Source organism: Chaetodon auriga, chromosome 6 (assembly GCF_051107435.1).
Source record: "Chaetodon auriga isolate fChaAug3 chromosome 6, fChaAug3.hap1, whole genome shotgun sequence".
NCBI classification, from domain to species: Eukaryota; Metazoa; Chordata; class Actinopteri; order Chaetodontiformes; family Chaetodontidae; genus Chaetodon; species Chaetodon auriga.
This window is the reverse complement of record NC_135079.1, coordinates 19,609,931-19,624,288: the sequence shown is the minus strand read 5'-3', so window position 1 is coordinate 19,624,288 and position 14,358 is coordinate 19,609,931. Positions and strand designations below refer to the sequence as shown.

Here is a 14,358-nt window from a genome sequence, read left to right as displayed (position 1 = left end):
GCAGACATAAGAGGCAGGTGATCAGCCTGTGATCAGTGAGCACTTCACTGATGCTCCACTAGAGGGCGCCATTACCTCAGAGGCACAACTGTCTCATCCCACTACAACTACTGAAACTGGCAACTGTACTACTGCTATTTTGCTGCTAGCAATGTTACCACTGCAACCCCTAGTGGTACTATTGCAATTGTCTCTATCACTACTGCTAAGTTAACAGTTATTGCTCCTAAACAAAGAGCTGAAAACGAGTTTGCCGCTGCTTTCGATTAAAACTGAAGATGTTTTGTATCTGCACTGATGGTATCCTTTCAATTATTGTCCTCATTTTCTTCAGTCTGCATTTGTTTTCCGTTTCGTGTCATTTAGAGTCAAATTGTGCTACACAGATGAATTTGCCTTACCTTACAACTATGCTATTAAAACAAACACGATAGCAACAACTACGACTACCATTTCCTCCACTCGTTTACGGGTTGGGCAGCCCACCACTACTTCCTCCAATCGCTACTACTGACCATATGCAGTACAATTATCATGTTTTGTATGTAGAAGCGTTCAGCTGCAGAGTAACTGGTAATGCGGTGTTTTTCCATGCAGCAGGCCTGTTAAGTTGCGCAAAATGTAAGGACTCGAGTATGGAGTTCACCTCCACCACGCACTGTATATGTACATTAGCGCATAAGAAATGGTATGTAAATATGGCCGCACTCTTTTCTAAGATGTGATGGACTTTCATGATTTAATCTTCATAATACGTATTTGAACTCTAACGCCACGCGCGCGCCGCCTCTGCTCGGATCCGCAGCTCAGTTTGCAGCGCGTGAAAGTGGCCCGTCTGCCTGCGGGGTGACATGAGGACGCGTCGCGCGCTCAACGGTCACGGTGTCAGATACCCGGAGGTGAGACGGCCAATTACAGCCCGACGCTGCCTGAGGGCTGTCAACGTAGCGTCCTCCCTTCGTCACACACACACACACACACACACACACAGAGTCACGCAGAGGAAACCTGACAGTCCTCTCAGAGCGTCAGTCACAGTAGTCCCGTTAGTCTTGCTGTCTCTGTCCTCCAGCACCACTGAGCCGTCGCTATGTCTCTTCCCGCCGTCTCCCGCCTGTTCAGGAGCGCGCTGAGGACTCATCTGGTACCTGTGGCTAACCTGACGTCCAAACCTGCCAAACACAATATCACAGTAGGGGTGAGTTCATGTCCACTGTACTGCCTCCACATGACTCTGTGAGCCCCGCTGCAGGCTCGCAGGTGGTGGTCGTTCGCTCAGTGATCTGTCTGATGGGTTCATAACAGCAGTTGGGCGTCCTGATCTGGTCTCATATGACAGAGCACAATCCTGCCTGCGCGGCTCACTTTCACTTTGCTGCGTCAAACTTTACATTTCCTCTCTTCTGTCGCACTTAAAATATTTATTATCTATATGGACTTTTGTATACTACGTTTTTCGTGCGTCAGGCTTTTACGACAACTGATCAAATGAGTGTATTTTTAACCCTTTCGTAAGTGCGTCAGTATCTCGCCATGATTCTTCCTAATTCCAGCACGTATTCGTCGCAGCCAGCTCGACATAAATAGCGCACTATAGATCAAACCACGAAATGATCGCATCACCTACAAGCGAACATGTAGACCACAGTATTTTTCCACCATGTTTTACACAGTGCAGCACAAGTTTATCATTGTAATATCAGTGTAATACACTTTAATATTGCGTCTTCGCAGTGTGGACGCATGCCGCCCTGTTGAGCAGGTGCCAAAACACTGACCTTGCCGCACACGGTCAGACATAGGAGGCCCGAAGCCACTAAACTTGAAAGATTAGAAGAAATGATAGCATGCAGGGACTAAAGTCATATATTTTGTAGCTCACTGTGACACATTATCTGTTACAGGAACTGATTAATCACCTTATTTACGTTAAATGTTGGCTTACATACAACATACTGTGTAAGTAGACTAATTGCTCCACGTCTAGAGGGAATAACGTCTTTGTCCATCTTTTAACACCACACATATGCATACAGCTACAGATACAGATAGACTGAAGTATGAGAAGAAACAGGACCACAGTTTCCCTAAATTACAACAAGGAAAATAAGCAAAAAAAAAACCAAACAAAAAAAGCTCAGATTTGACCTGTGTGCAAGTGCAGAAACATCAGTGTGAATTTGGTGAGCAAACTATCTTCATCCTTGCATTGAAACAGGTGACAGAGTGCGTGTGGTTAGCTGTGACTACATAAATGCATTCTTTCATATTTTTTTTAGTGTATTAAATGTATTTCTCCTCCCTGAAATGTTGACCCTCCCTGAAGTCCTTTGTAACCTTGTAAAGAGAGGTGCTAATATAAGACAAGAGTTTTGTTATTGTACTTAACCCTGCTTGGTACCAGCATTCATTTGCTCACCTGTTTTTCTGACATTGTTTTAACTTGTTTGGTAAATGCAGATTCTTTTTAGATCCGCCCTGATCTACGTTATCAAATCAGGATTTTTTCAAAAGTATTTCCCCTCATTTTAGAAGAATTTGTGGTAAACTTGTACACTGCCTGTGATAACTGATGCATTGACAAGTGTCTTTGTTTGATAAATAGGGATACTAGCTAAGCCACCGGATACTCTACATTCAGTGAAGCTTCACGACACTGAAACTATTCTGAGAGAAACGTAGCAAGCTACAGAAACATGGCAAAAAGCAGTTCATTACACTGAAGCTGAACCAACTTTTGCTAATTAAGTAATATGCTGTGCTCTCTGCTCTCCCCGCTCCAACACCAGCATGGCTCTGACTATTTGAGACGACACAAAAAGCAACGTGAAAAAACATCCACATCCAACCTGCTCATTGGGTCTGCAATACATGCTACTAGCCACATTAGCTGCGGAACATGCTAATGCCAAATTCAACAGGCTGGCCAGCAGATTAAACAGTAAAGCAACATAAAAATGGCAAAATGTACAGGTTCTAAGTTTGAATTTGGCGATCTTTGCGGTTCGGTTTTGAGGCGACAGGGAACCTTTAAACCCAAAGCACAGGATGCTGTGAGTCCGGCTGACATACATCTGTGTGTGAGAGACTGCAGCTTTGTTTTCCTGCTGCTACTTTCCTCTACACCAATAAGAAAGACAGATAGAGTTTATTGTACAGTTTATGTTCCATTAAGAACACTGAGCATCTCCACAGACAGAGCACCCAGACAGACGCCTGAAAATCTGATTTAATCAGGACATCTGGACTCTGCTGAAACACCCGCAACAAGTCACTGGAGATGAGCTTCATTTGAAAAACCGTCTGTTGAAGTTGTTGCTTGTACTCAAAATTTTTTGAAGAATTTTGGAGTCCTGAAAACAGATGGGCAGCGTTTAAAACAGCTGAGTGTTGTTTTTGGATTGAACCCCGATAGACTACACAATCCAAGTGTTTTTGTTGTGTTTCCTGCCAAAAATAACAGCAACCTTGTACTTTATCTGGCCAAATATGGACACAAGACAAGTCAACGGCAACACAACATGCGGCATGGCAGAGAGGAACAGTATTTGCTGGTGTTTGTCACACTCCTCATTCGATGCTGGTAATGTCATTTCAAACAGGAAAGAGGTTGAGCTGATCCCTTCCTTTTGTTTTGATGTTTTAGTCAGGTTGACGCTCCAGTGTTACTGTGGTCAGATGAGACGTGTATTCTCATATGCTGCCATATAATTTGAATCTGGCCATCTGTGTGTGTGTGTGTGTGTGTGTGTGTGTGTGTCTCAGGAGCAGGCAGTGGCTCTGACATCCATATTTGTGGTCATCCTGGGACCCTCTGGCTGGATCCTGGCTCACCTGGAGGACTACAAGAAGAAGTAGTAGAAGAGGAGGGAGACCTGAGTATCATTCCAGCCCACATAAAGATGCAGAGCAGAGGGCCAGTCAGCCCACCCCCCCCTCCGGGTCATTCACTGCTCCGCCTTCTTCTGGCTGATGAGACGTTGTTGTTTGTGCATGTCTGACCTGTGATGTACAGCTGTCAGCCTCTTTCCAATAAATACATGTTGAATAGATAGAAAACTGGGCTGTGCGTGTGTGTGTGCGCGCGTGTGCTGTTTGACAGCAGATGATTTATAGAGCTTTAATTAAAATTATTTTCATGATTGATTCTTCTGTTTCAGGCATCTGGATTGGTCCAACCGGCAGTCCAAAACCCAGAGACAGTGAATTTACAGAGAAGCAGCAAATCCGCACACCAGGAAACATTTAGGCTTCAATGAAAATTGTCGGGGATTAATTTTTCAACTGACGGGTTAATCAGCTGATTGTTTCCACGCTAAAGGCATAACATGTTAAAAACGTACAGTGGAAGTGTGGTGTCATCACAGCATGTTCATCACTGCACAAAAAAATACTCTGAATGCAACAGAAATGATTCCGAAATTACAGAATGCTAACATGACACATTACCCAACGAGTATTTACACATTTTACAATAACTCTGTACAGTAATGTCTTATGTTAGCATGTAGACGTGCCCACAGGTGTTTCACATGATAACACGTCAGTTTCAACATCACACCTCAAAAGTCCAGCTTGTACGTCTGGAGGGGGACTTTGAGTCATTAAATAACACCAAAAAAACAACAAAAAAAAAATCTTGTTTCCAGCTTGTCCATTGAGAGGATTTACTGGGTTTTTGTTCTATATCTTGGAGTAGTCTGAATATATTCGGGTTTTGGACTGGTGGTCAAACCATCCTGAAGCTAAAGGTCTGAGAGACGTTCAGGGGTCCAGAGGACTCCTGGGTCAGCGAGCCGCTCACAGTCACTGATGTGCTGCAGCTCACGTGTCTCATCACATCCCTGTTTTGTAATAATAGAATGACAGTGAACTTTAAGCCTTTATTTTGATGGCAGCCATTTAATAAGGGCTCAACAAATCAAAACAACCCAATCGTTGGACGCTGTTGAAATACAGGTCACGGCGCCGATGATCTCAGCTGTCTGACAGAACGATTCAACGAAACAAAAACGCTCTTCAGACCTGAATTTGTTCTGCATTTATTATGTTGTTTGAAATTCATTCACACAGTCAGTCACCTGTCGAACACCAATCAGTGTGGAGGCTCAGTCATGAAACATCATGTATGGCATCGGGGTCAACCCTGCACCTTATCTTTGTTCCTTCATAAAAGTCTTGAAGAGCTGCTTGGAGGACTGCTGCCGGTAAAATAAGATCCTTAGTGAATGCGGCCCCACATGAACAAACATCCAGCCACATTATTCTAATGTGCACGTAGCTTTCGGTGGTTCATCTGCAGGTCACGCTGCTAATCCAGGCAGGTTATACCGGCCAGACACAACACAGGTTTAAAGTTTAATCCACTGACCTCCATATTCTCACTTGCTTTTCTCTTCACTTTCCTCTGAACTTTTAATCTCTTTATAGTGTTTCCTTACATAATGTATGACCTATGGCACAGTGTATACAGTATATCTACTTTATTCAATGGAGGAAGAAGTATTTAGTGTTCACTGCTTGAGTAGAAGGAGCAATACCTCCGTTTCATGCTGACTGCAGACGTGTAAACTGTAGAGATTACATATTACATTGTGTTACTGATCCTCTTTTGCATGTAAAGCATCAAAGGACATCTAACCTCAGTGCCCACAGTTGAGCCAAGTGTTCTTGTGCTCACACAGCGCCACCTGCTGCTCATGTTGGAGGTGTTCAGCTGTTGGCTGCTGCTTTTTACACATGAATGTAGAACTGCTCTGGTGTCAGCAGCAGAGTCCCTCTGAGCGGATGCTTGTGATGTTATCAGAGTGATTAAAACATGTATATACATGCTTTTATTTTTATAAACAAGATACAGTCCATATCATTGTCCCAGTACACTATTTTCCACTGCTATTTATGTGTCTTTGTTTAATTTTATCTTATGCAAATATATGAAAATCAAATTCAAAACTGGAGACCTGTTGTTTCAGAGACCCTGCCCACTCTGCCTGACACCTCCACTGTGGGATGGAGTCTATTCACATTCGTCAAACACACCAGGGAAGCAGGAGGGTGGGCCAGAACAACACCAAGCATAACATTTGCGCCAACATTTTGTGTTTTTTAAGGCACAACTTTTACATACATCAAATGTTTGATTGTAAATGCAAGCCTATTGTAACCTTTGTTATGTGTGACACACAAATACACCCACCCACACCCACACACACACAGCCTCATGTACAGATTAATCAGCAGCCAACAGTCCAACCTTTGTGCTGCTGCTAACAGAAAAGCCGCAGCTGACTTCCTCCTACTGTTCAATGTACCTGACTCTCCACAGAGCTGGCAGCTCTACATACTGTAACACTGTGAAGGAGAAAAACATTCATGTTTCTTATTGTAGACTTTCTATGTGTATGAATATTTCATCTGCTTCTGCCCTCTGCAGTTTCACATGGAAAATAAATTTATCGATAAAAGCATTTCAAAGACTTTGTCCCAAAAACACAGAACCTTTATGAACAGCAAACATTAAGAATGTAACATGTGTCATTGTTTTATCATTTATTTGGTTTGTTGGTCTAAAAGGAGTCAAATGTACTCCACGTAATCGATGCAGACATTCATCAAGCTGGAGCTTCATTTACCACAGACTGTTATGATCAGTGGACCACCGTGGATCTGTGTGTGTGCTCAATCTGCTTGACATTTGCAGGTGTAGTTAATCACTTTAATCGGAATCTGATTGGATGATGAGCGCTCTAATAATGATATTTTTTGTTTTTGTTTATATTAAACCACAGAACAAACATTAAATTGACCCTTTTTTTAATCCACAAAAATCAGGAGAATATTCAGTATCACTATCCATCCATCCAACATGTTTACTGGACACATCTGACGTAAAAACCTTCTTTTACTTTACTACTGACACAATATTTCATCAGTGCTGAACCATATCTCAGCTTTCTTACGAGCAGCTCTCTACACAGGGTCACACTTTTGCACCTCAGGAACATGGTGCCATATTTAGTTAGACCTCTAGTGCTGGAAGAACCCTTAAAATGCATCATCGGAGGTTTGCTGTGGGCCATTTCCATGATCACTCATTTACACCTCATCCACAGGATGTGTCTGAATGGTGTTCTTGTTGTTGCAGCTCCTGCTGGTCACCTCTAGAGGGGGATAAAGGGCATGAAGATGTACCACAACATCATAGTTAAACACTTTTATTCCATGAAAATATTAACCATTGGCACTTACTTTACGCGAATAAAATCAACTTTGAAAACCTTTTGAATCATGTGAAAACAGAACAAAATCAGTCCAGGAATGTGGACCACACCATGAGGAAATTAGTGGTTCTATTACAGCAGATACTCGGCATTATCTCTCATTTTACTCAGACCTTTACTTTGCCTGCTGCTTCTTACAGTGTGTTTGTCAATCAGAGAACATTGATACACTGGCAGACGGTCAGACTACAGGCCTGTACAGAGGGCCATTCCTGCCAAATGTTTTTAATGAATTGAACCTAAGCGAACGGTTGGAAATGATCTCAAGACGAAGTTCAAGTATAAATCTACAAACACTTTCAGAAATCAAGTTCCAGACGTGGCTCTCTGCTCTGCTCCACTGCAAATATGTTCCTCATCTATTTTGGACAAAATCTGTGTCAAGCTGAACAAAGCCCATGGAGCCGGGCAGGAAGTCACACACAGGAATGGTCAAAAAGCGTCCAATCATTTTTCAAAATAAAACAACCTGCACAGACTCCTGCTCATTTAGCAAATTAAAAAAAACTAAATCTGAACATGGTGCCGGAAGCCAGAACACAAAAATCCTGCAAGTAAATCCTGCCTCCATGAAAGTCCCCTCATTGACACAAACATTCACAACACTCCTGTTCACTTGGTTTCCCGCTCATCTAAACTATCTCTGCAGGATCATCAGTGCTTCTCCAATCCGGGGGCCGACGGTCATCTACTGGAGGACGCCATGTTCAATTAGTTGCCTCTGACTCATTTTTCCTGATGTTTGTCTCTGGTCTTATCTCTCCCCTGTACATGTTTATCACATTCATTGTAAATGTTTTCTGTGCTAATCCAAAATTTTGATTTTAAGAGGCGGGCCTACAAACAGGTGTGATGTGTAAACCTGAAGCCTCCAGTTCACAAACACTAATGGACTTTACAATTACAAGTACAATTACTCATTTACAGAAACTGAATTCACACACCGATGGCGCAGCATCAGGGGCAGTTTTGGGGTTCAGTATCTTGCCCAAGGATACTTCGGCATGTGGACTGCTGAGGCCAGGATTTGAACCACCAACCTCCTGATTGGCAGACGACCGCTCTACCTCCTGAGCCACAGCTGCCCCTTTACAGTGAAGCAGGAGACAGCGTGCGTTCAGAAGTTAAACTTGTGAAATGAAAAATACTTGCATATTCATATATTGTGGAAATTTAATGAGGGAGAATGAGTAGGTGTCATTTTAGGGATTTTAATGTGGTGATTCTCTTTTTCTGCAAAAACCATGTCAGACACACATTAGACAATTTTTTATGTTAATGTGGAGCGGATCTTTAATACAGAACATATTCACACGGCCGCCATTTTCCTCTGACGTCACGCTCGGGGCGGGCAGCTCAAATGCTCTTGTGAAAAGTTTGTGTCCTACTGCTGTGTTCCAGGCTGCAAGGTGTGTAAATGTAGAGAATCTAACAAACCATTTCACTGCATGACCAGCCACTGAACTGTCAACTGGTATTGAAAATCCAGAGGGCCACTGAGCCATATTACAAGATAAAACTACATTTGATAACCCCTTAGCTGCCGTTAGACGACAGCAGCCCTGTCTTGGGCTTGAAACACACTTTTGTGTTCGATATAATCCAGTTGAACGTGACACAGACACGAGTGTTGCAGGGAAATAATGTCAAACAACATTACGACTTCACCCAATCTCAGAAATGATCTGGTTAAGAGTCAGCAAGACAGGCTTCAATCAATGTATCCAAGCTGTACGGTGATATTTCAGAATTAATTGACACCTTTTTGCATCATGTCACATTATCAAATGTTAGCTGCTGTCTAACAATCGCTCATGTATTATCAAAAGTTTGACTTTGAAATATGGCCTGATGTCCCTTCTGATTCCACTGTCTGTCCAGCCGCTGACCAATCAGGAAGTGGTGAAGTGATAACAATTCGTCAGATACACCTTGCAACCTGGAACACAGACGCTCCACTTTATCCTTTTCATGAGAGCGTTTGAGCTTCCACCCTGAGCGTGCCGAGCCCTCTGCTCCTCAGAGCACCGCCATCACAGGGCAGGTGGCAGAAGTTACAGAAACATACAAGTACATTAGTATCTTGACTGACAATAAGTTGAACTGTAACTCCAACACAGAGATGCTTTGCCAGAAGGGCCAGTGACGACTGTTCTGCCTTCGCCCCACCCCCCCCAAGGTGTGAACCCCCCCAAGACGTTCTGCTGTAACAGAACCAGAGAACACACACACGCTCAAAGAGCTGAATTACACCATAAAAAAATAAACATTCTCCAAAAATGTACAGCATAAAAGCAAGGCCAAGGGGTCGACTTCATTTCAAACAAGGCTCGTTTGTTTCCGCGTCAGCCGCACATTTCGACGAGGTGCTTTGATTTTCCACTGCGTCGCCACGTCTCTGTAGGAAGCGACTGCACTGAACAGCACACGTACAGTGTGAAGCAGCACACTGAGCGTTTCACAGCTGAAAAGAAAATCAAACGTTCACTTAAACAAACTGAAGTTCGTGGTCTGGTGTGGCAGGAAAGTTTGCCTACAGTGAGACAAAAGTAAAAATGTCCTCTGCTGTTGGTCTCTGAAGTCTTCGGGCAACAGGTATCATAGAAACATCTTGAGCGCTGTCCAGGAACACTTCCTGTCCCATTGTTGGCCCCATGGGTGCTGAACTTGTGCAGTCTTGTCCTCACAATCTTAGCGTGTTGTCTCATTTTTAACTGATGATTTTAAGTCCCAGAACTAACTCAAACCCAACAAGTCTACATTCTCACTTCAGGTTGATTTGTTGCATATTTACATGCACTTTTGAGAATATTCTTTGAGACAGAACTGAAGTGTAGCCAGTGACGTTCAGGGTGCACATGAAGAATTCAAGCCATCTTTGGTTTAGAGGGTAAAAGAAATTCTTTCCGAGGATTATGAGAAAATCGGCTGTTTGTTCTCTCTGTGTGAGTCTTAAGACCCCAATCCTCGTTCAAAGTCTGTGTGTACTGTATATCTAACTAGTTAGCATGACTACATGACCAATTAGCTTCCAAGTAACTGCTTGCAATGATAGACACTAGTATACAAGTACAGCAGCAGCACCCTGCACTGTCGCAGGGTGAGAGCATTATAGTGTAAGTGGGGAATACAGAAAAGCAATATTTCCAATTGGAATGTCGAGTACAAAACAAAAGTCTCAAAAGAAGAAAGTGCTTAGAGAGGACATTTTCAGTAAACTAAATGGAAGTTCATGGAACCAGAAAATGTGGCTGACGCCAAAATAATTTCTTGATGTTTGAGTCAAGATGTCGATTTGTGGAAATGGCGCAACACAGTGTTGACAGAAGCAGCTTTTCATGGAGACGAAGACGCAAAAATCCAATTAAAAGCAGTCACCGTGAAAAGTGACTCCTGTCCTGTGGCCAACGACAAATACATTTGCAGTAGTGGTATCAGCAGCTACTGTAGTTTTAAATCATTACTGAGTAATTGCTAACACAGAAACAGTAAACAGCATCACTTGCAAGCTCCAGTTCTTAAAAATAAATTAAAGGATTATATGTAGAGCTTACCATGTACGACACTAATTCTAAAAGCACCCATCAACCACAAAAAGCAAATAGACGCGGTCAGTGAAGACTGTGGGACAGTGATGAGCCCATAAAAACTAAAAGCTGGTGCACTCCTGTTGAAACATCCTATGCACGTTTAGCAGAGAAAAATAAAACAGCAATTTATATTTGGTCATTTGGTTAAAAAGCTACAAAGACCTGGAAGCAAAATGAGTTCGCCGTCACAAAATAACACACGTGTGGGACATATCACCATTCAAAGAGCAAAATTAAAAGATCAAAAGCTCTTTTTTGGCTCATTTTTGGGTTTGCTTAATAATCAGACCATCCTGGCACGCTCTGTTCAAACCTCTGATCTACTCACTTGAAAGGAACAAACAAACCAAAAGGCTGAGCAGAGAAACTGTGAAGACATTCTCTAGGCTGCATGTGCAGGGCCATGATCAGGACGACACAAAAGGTTCAAAACCCTCTTCACTTGGACTCTCGTCAAAAAATAAACTATGTCGTCGGTGCTTCCAACTCGTTCGGAATCAACAGTAACTCACAGGCAGTTCGACTTGAATTGATTGGAACAAAAAATATGAGGAAGGACAAAAGGAGCAGCAAGAGACAGAGTGTTAAAGAAAGACAGCCCTGAAGATAAACACCACTTTGGAGGTTAGAATATAGAAATTAAGGCCTCAAGGGAAAAAGCCAGAATCTTGCATATAACCATCATCTTTCTGTCTCAACAGTGCATCAGCCTGCCTGTTATTCTGTTCCTCTGCAGTCATTGCATGGAGTCAAACTGCTGTCAGACTGATAGTGAAAGACACACACGTACACAAAGACACACACACATACACACAGCCCCTGAGAAAGGTTAGTGTCATCCTGCTGCTAACCTGTAACCCCTGGCATCAGGGGAGAACAGCATCCTGCTGCCTTCACATCATACAGCAACAACTTATTTCATAATGATTATTTAAGGTGGCTCTCTCTGAACTTTGGAACAAATTGAGAACGCGCTACCAGGCTTAGCAGTACCATTAAATAAATAGCTTATACTGTATGTAGAGTGCGGATGCCCTGTGATGTGAATGCAGCATTGTGCTGTCCTAGAAGGCTTCGCGCTCCATAACACACTCCGCGAGTTTACACACTGCTCTTTCTTTGACAGCTGAATGAAATCCACTCAGGTCCTGTCCATCAGCAGGAAATGACATCACATCCCGGGCCTGGCTGCTTTACATGTGTCACAGAATTTGCCAAGAATCTAGTCTTGCACTGTGATAAACTCAGGTCCCGTTGAGAGAAGGTGCGACTGGTGTTAGACAGGCAGCATCAGGGCCAGCCAGGTGGCCTCATCACTGCTAAAGGGTGGCAAGTACCCTGAGGAAGGAGATGATGAGGACACAAAACGACTGTCCAACACCAAAAACAAGAGCCTCCAAAGAGATCATCCTCTTCCCCGCTGCCTTGTACACACCTGCAATGGCTGCACCTTATGAAAACAGAAAGAAAAGAAAACGACACATAAGTACATAAGCGCGTGCGCGCGCGCACACACACACACACACACACAGAAAGCGTGCGAGAGAGAACACTTACTGGTAAGGACTCCCCCGCAAACTGGTCCCACAATGCCCATGAGGAGGATGGCGATGGGCATGAATCGAGCCATCTTGTGCTGGCGCAGTGTGATGAGGGAGAGCAAAGCCGCAGGCAGGTGGAAGACCAGAGAGGAGACCGCTGCCCACAGAAAAACTCCATACCACATCTCTGGACACACACACACACACACACACACACACACACACACACACACACACACACACACACACACCCTGTTACACATCCCTTCATGCCAATCAAAGGACAAACGGTCCACAGTGCACCACAGCAATTCAATTAGATCAGTCAATTGACGTTAATGTGATCCCGGCTCCATGGCTCCACTTCCTTCATCTCCTTGATGGAGAACGGCCATTTTGCAAATATAAGTGTGACAAATGAAAGGAAAACGCTAACTAAATTTGTATAGATAGTGTACATAAAGAACACTGATGCTTTCATACAGATGATGATAGAAATGCTGTGAATCATACAGTATGGCCTTCACAGTCTGCTGTACAGACTGTGAAGCCCCTTCAGATTAATTGTGATTCTGGACTATATAAATAAGACGGACTTGACAGAGTGACGTGTTGGACAGCGCTCTCCTCAACATCATTCAACCAGCAAATGAAGGAATATCTTTTGGAACAATACTGTTCATCACTCCAATAGAGTTCCATGACTAAGAGACTCAAGCCCCTATTTAAGACAGAAGAACAGACCCAAACTTTGGCCTTTGAGTCCTAAACAAATCATAACATGTTCTTACACACCATCAAAATAGCAGTTAGTACATTAAATTAATAATAATCATGAATGCTTTACACTATTCGCTTTTAGTACTTCGGTCAAGTACACAGAAAGTAAGCACAACATAGCCAGTAGCAAGACAATGCAATGTTACTATAATAATACCACCACCAACAACAACAATAATAACAACATTACATTTGAAATCGTTAACAGAATTCTCTGCTCGCCAATAATACCACGCATTTGATAAACATCTATTTGAACAAGTCCCACTATTTCGACCTGAGAGATGAAGCAGGATGAACAAGTTGGCTAGCTTCACAAATGTGGCGTAACATTAACGTTACCTAAACAATGCTAACGCGTTCAAACTAGCGTCCAACTAACCTCTAGAGGTACATTTTCGCTTAAATTAGCCATAATTGCACATTTCCCACATTCGTAAAAGAACGTTAACATTAAATTCGACTTCGTGTGATTTTTAATCAAGTATTTCAGCACTGATAAAAAAAAAAAAAAAGCCTCAGCAGCTAACAAGCTACCAAACATTAGCCCACCTGAGAAGTCACTGAGAGATGTGTCGTTTCCTCGGTGTGTGCCATTTTTCCTCGGCACTAAATTCAAACCGAGTATTTGCTGGACAAAGCCTATCTCGCTATACCTATCCTGCATGTCTCACACTGATACTAGACACTACATGGATCAAAGATGGCTAACAGACGTCTAAAAACAACAGCCGGCGAGAGGTTTGCCGAAAACTCGATCTTGACGGCTTGTTAGCATCAGGCTAGCTGGGCTAGCTGTCAACACAACTTGCTTTGACGTCAGAATTTGAAACATTGATACCTGAAATTGGGCTGTCAGGCGGCAGTGGTTCCGGTCGCCTGCGAGCACGCTCTTACCGGAGGGAGAAAACGATTAGCAGCGTTCACAAAAAACTGCACACCAAATTCTATTAGACATGGGGAATACATAATAATGCCAGGAGTCTGGTAAGAATCTCCCCTCGAAGACGAAATTTAGAAGACCTGGATTTTTATGCCTCTCGGTTGCCTGAAAGGCCGAACCCAGGGTTAAAAGTGCCTTGAAACAGCGCACACCGACTGGGACAAGCGCGAGCAGAAAAGGTCATTCTTCATTCTTAATCCGTTGAGATGCTCGTTAGGATTTTG

The 14,358-nt window shown here is 43.1% G+C and overlaps 2 protein-coding genes across 2 annotated transcripts; one reads left to right on the top strand and one right to left on the bottom strand.

Moving 5' to 3' along the window:
- The first annotated feature begins 909 nt into the window (after nucleotides 1–909).
- On the top strand, nucleotides 910–4,059 carry cox8b (cytochrome c oxidase subunit 8B). Its single transcript, XM_076732882.1, has 2 exons — nucleotides 910–1,198; nucleotides 3,766–4,059. Exons 1-2 carry the CDS (start codon nucleotides 1,091–1,093, stop codon nucleotides 3,856–3,858), a joined length of 201 nt encoding a protein of 66 aa, XP_076588997.1. The 5' UTR covers nucleotides 910–1,090; the 3' UTR covers nucleotides 3,859–4,059.
- tmem170a (transmembrane protein 170A) lies at nucleotides 4,036–13,968 on the bottom strand. The gene is made up of 3 exons (XM_076732881.1): nucleotides 13,744–13,968; nucleotides 12,428–12,598; nucleotides 4,036–12,320 (listed from the first exon to the last, which is right to left on the bottom strand). Exons 1-3 carry the CDS (start codon nucleotides 13,856–13,858, stop codon nucleotides 12,190–12,192), a joined length of 417 nt encoding a protein of 138 aa, XP_076588996.1. The 5' UTR covers nucleotides 13,859–13,968; the 3' UTR covers nucleotides 4,036–12,189.
- Nucleotides 13,969–14,358: the final 390 nt, after the last annotated feature.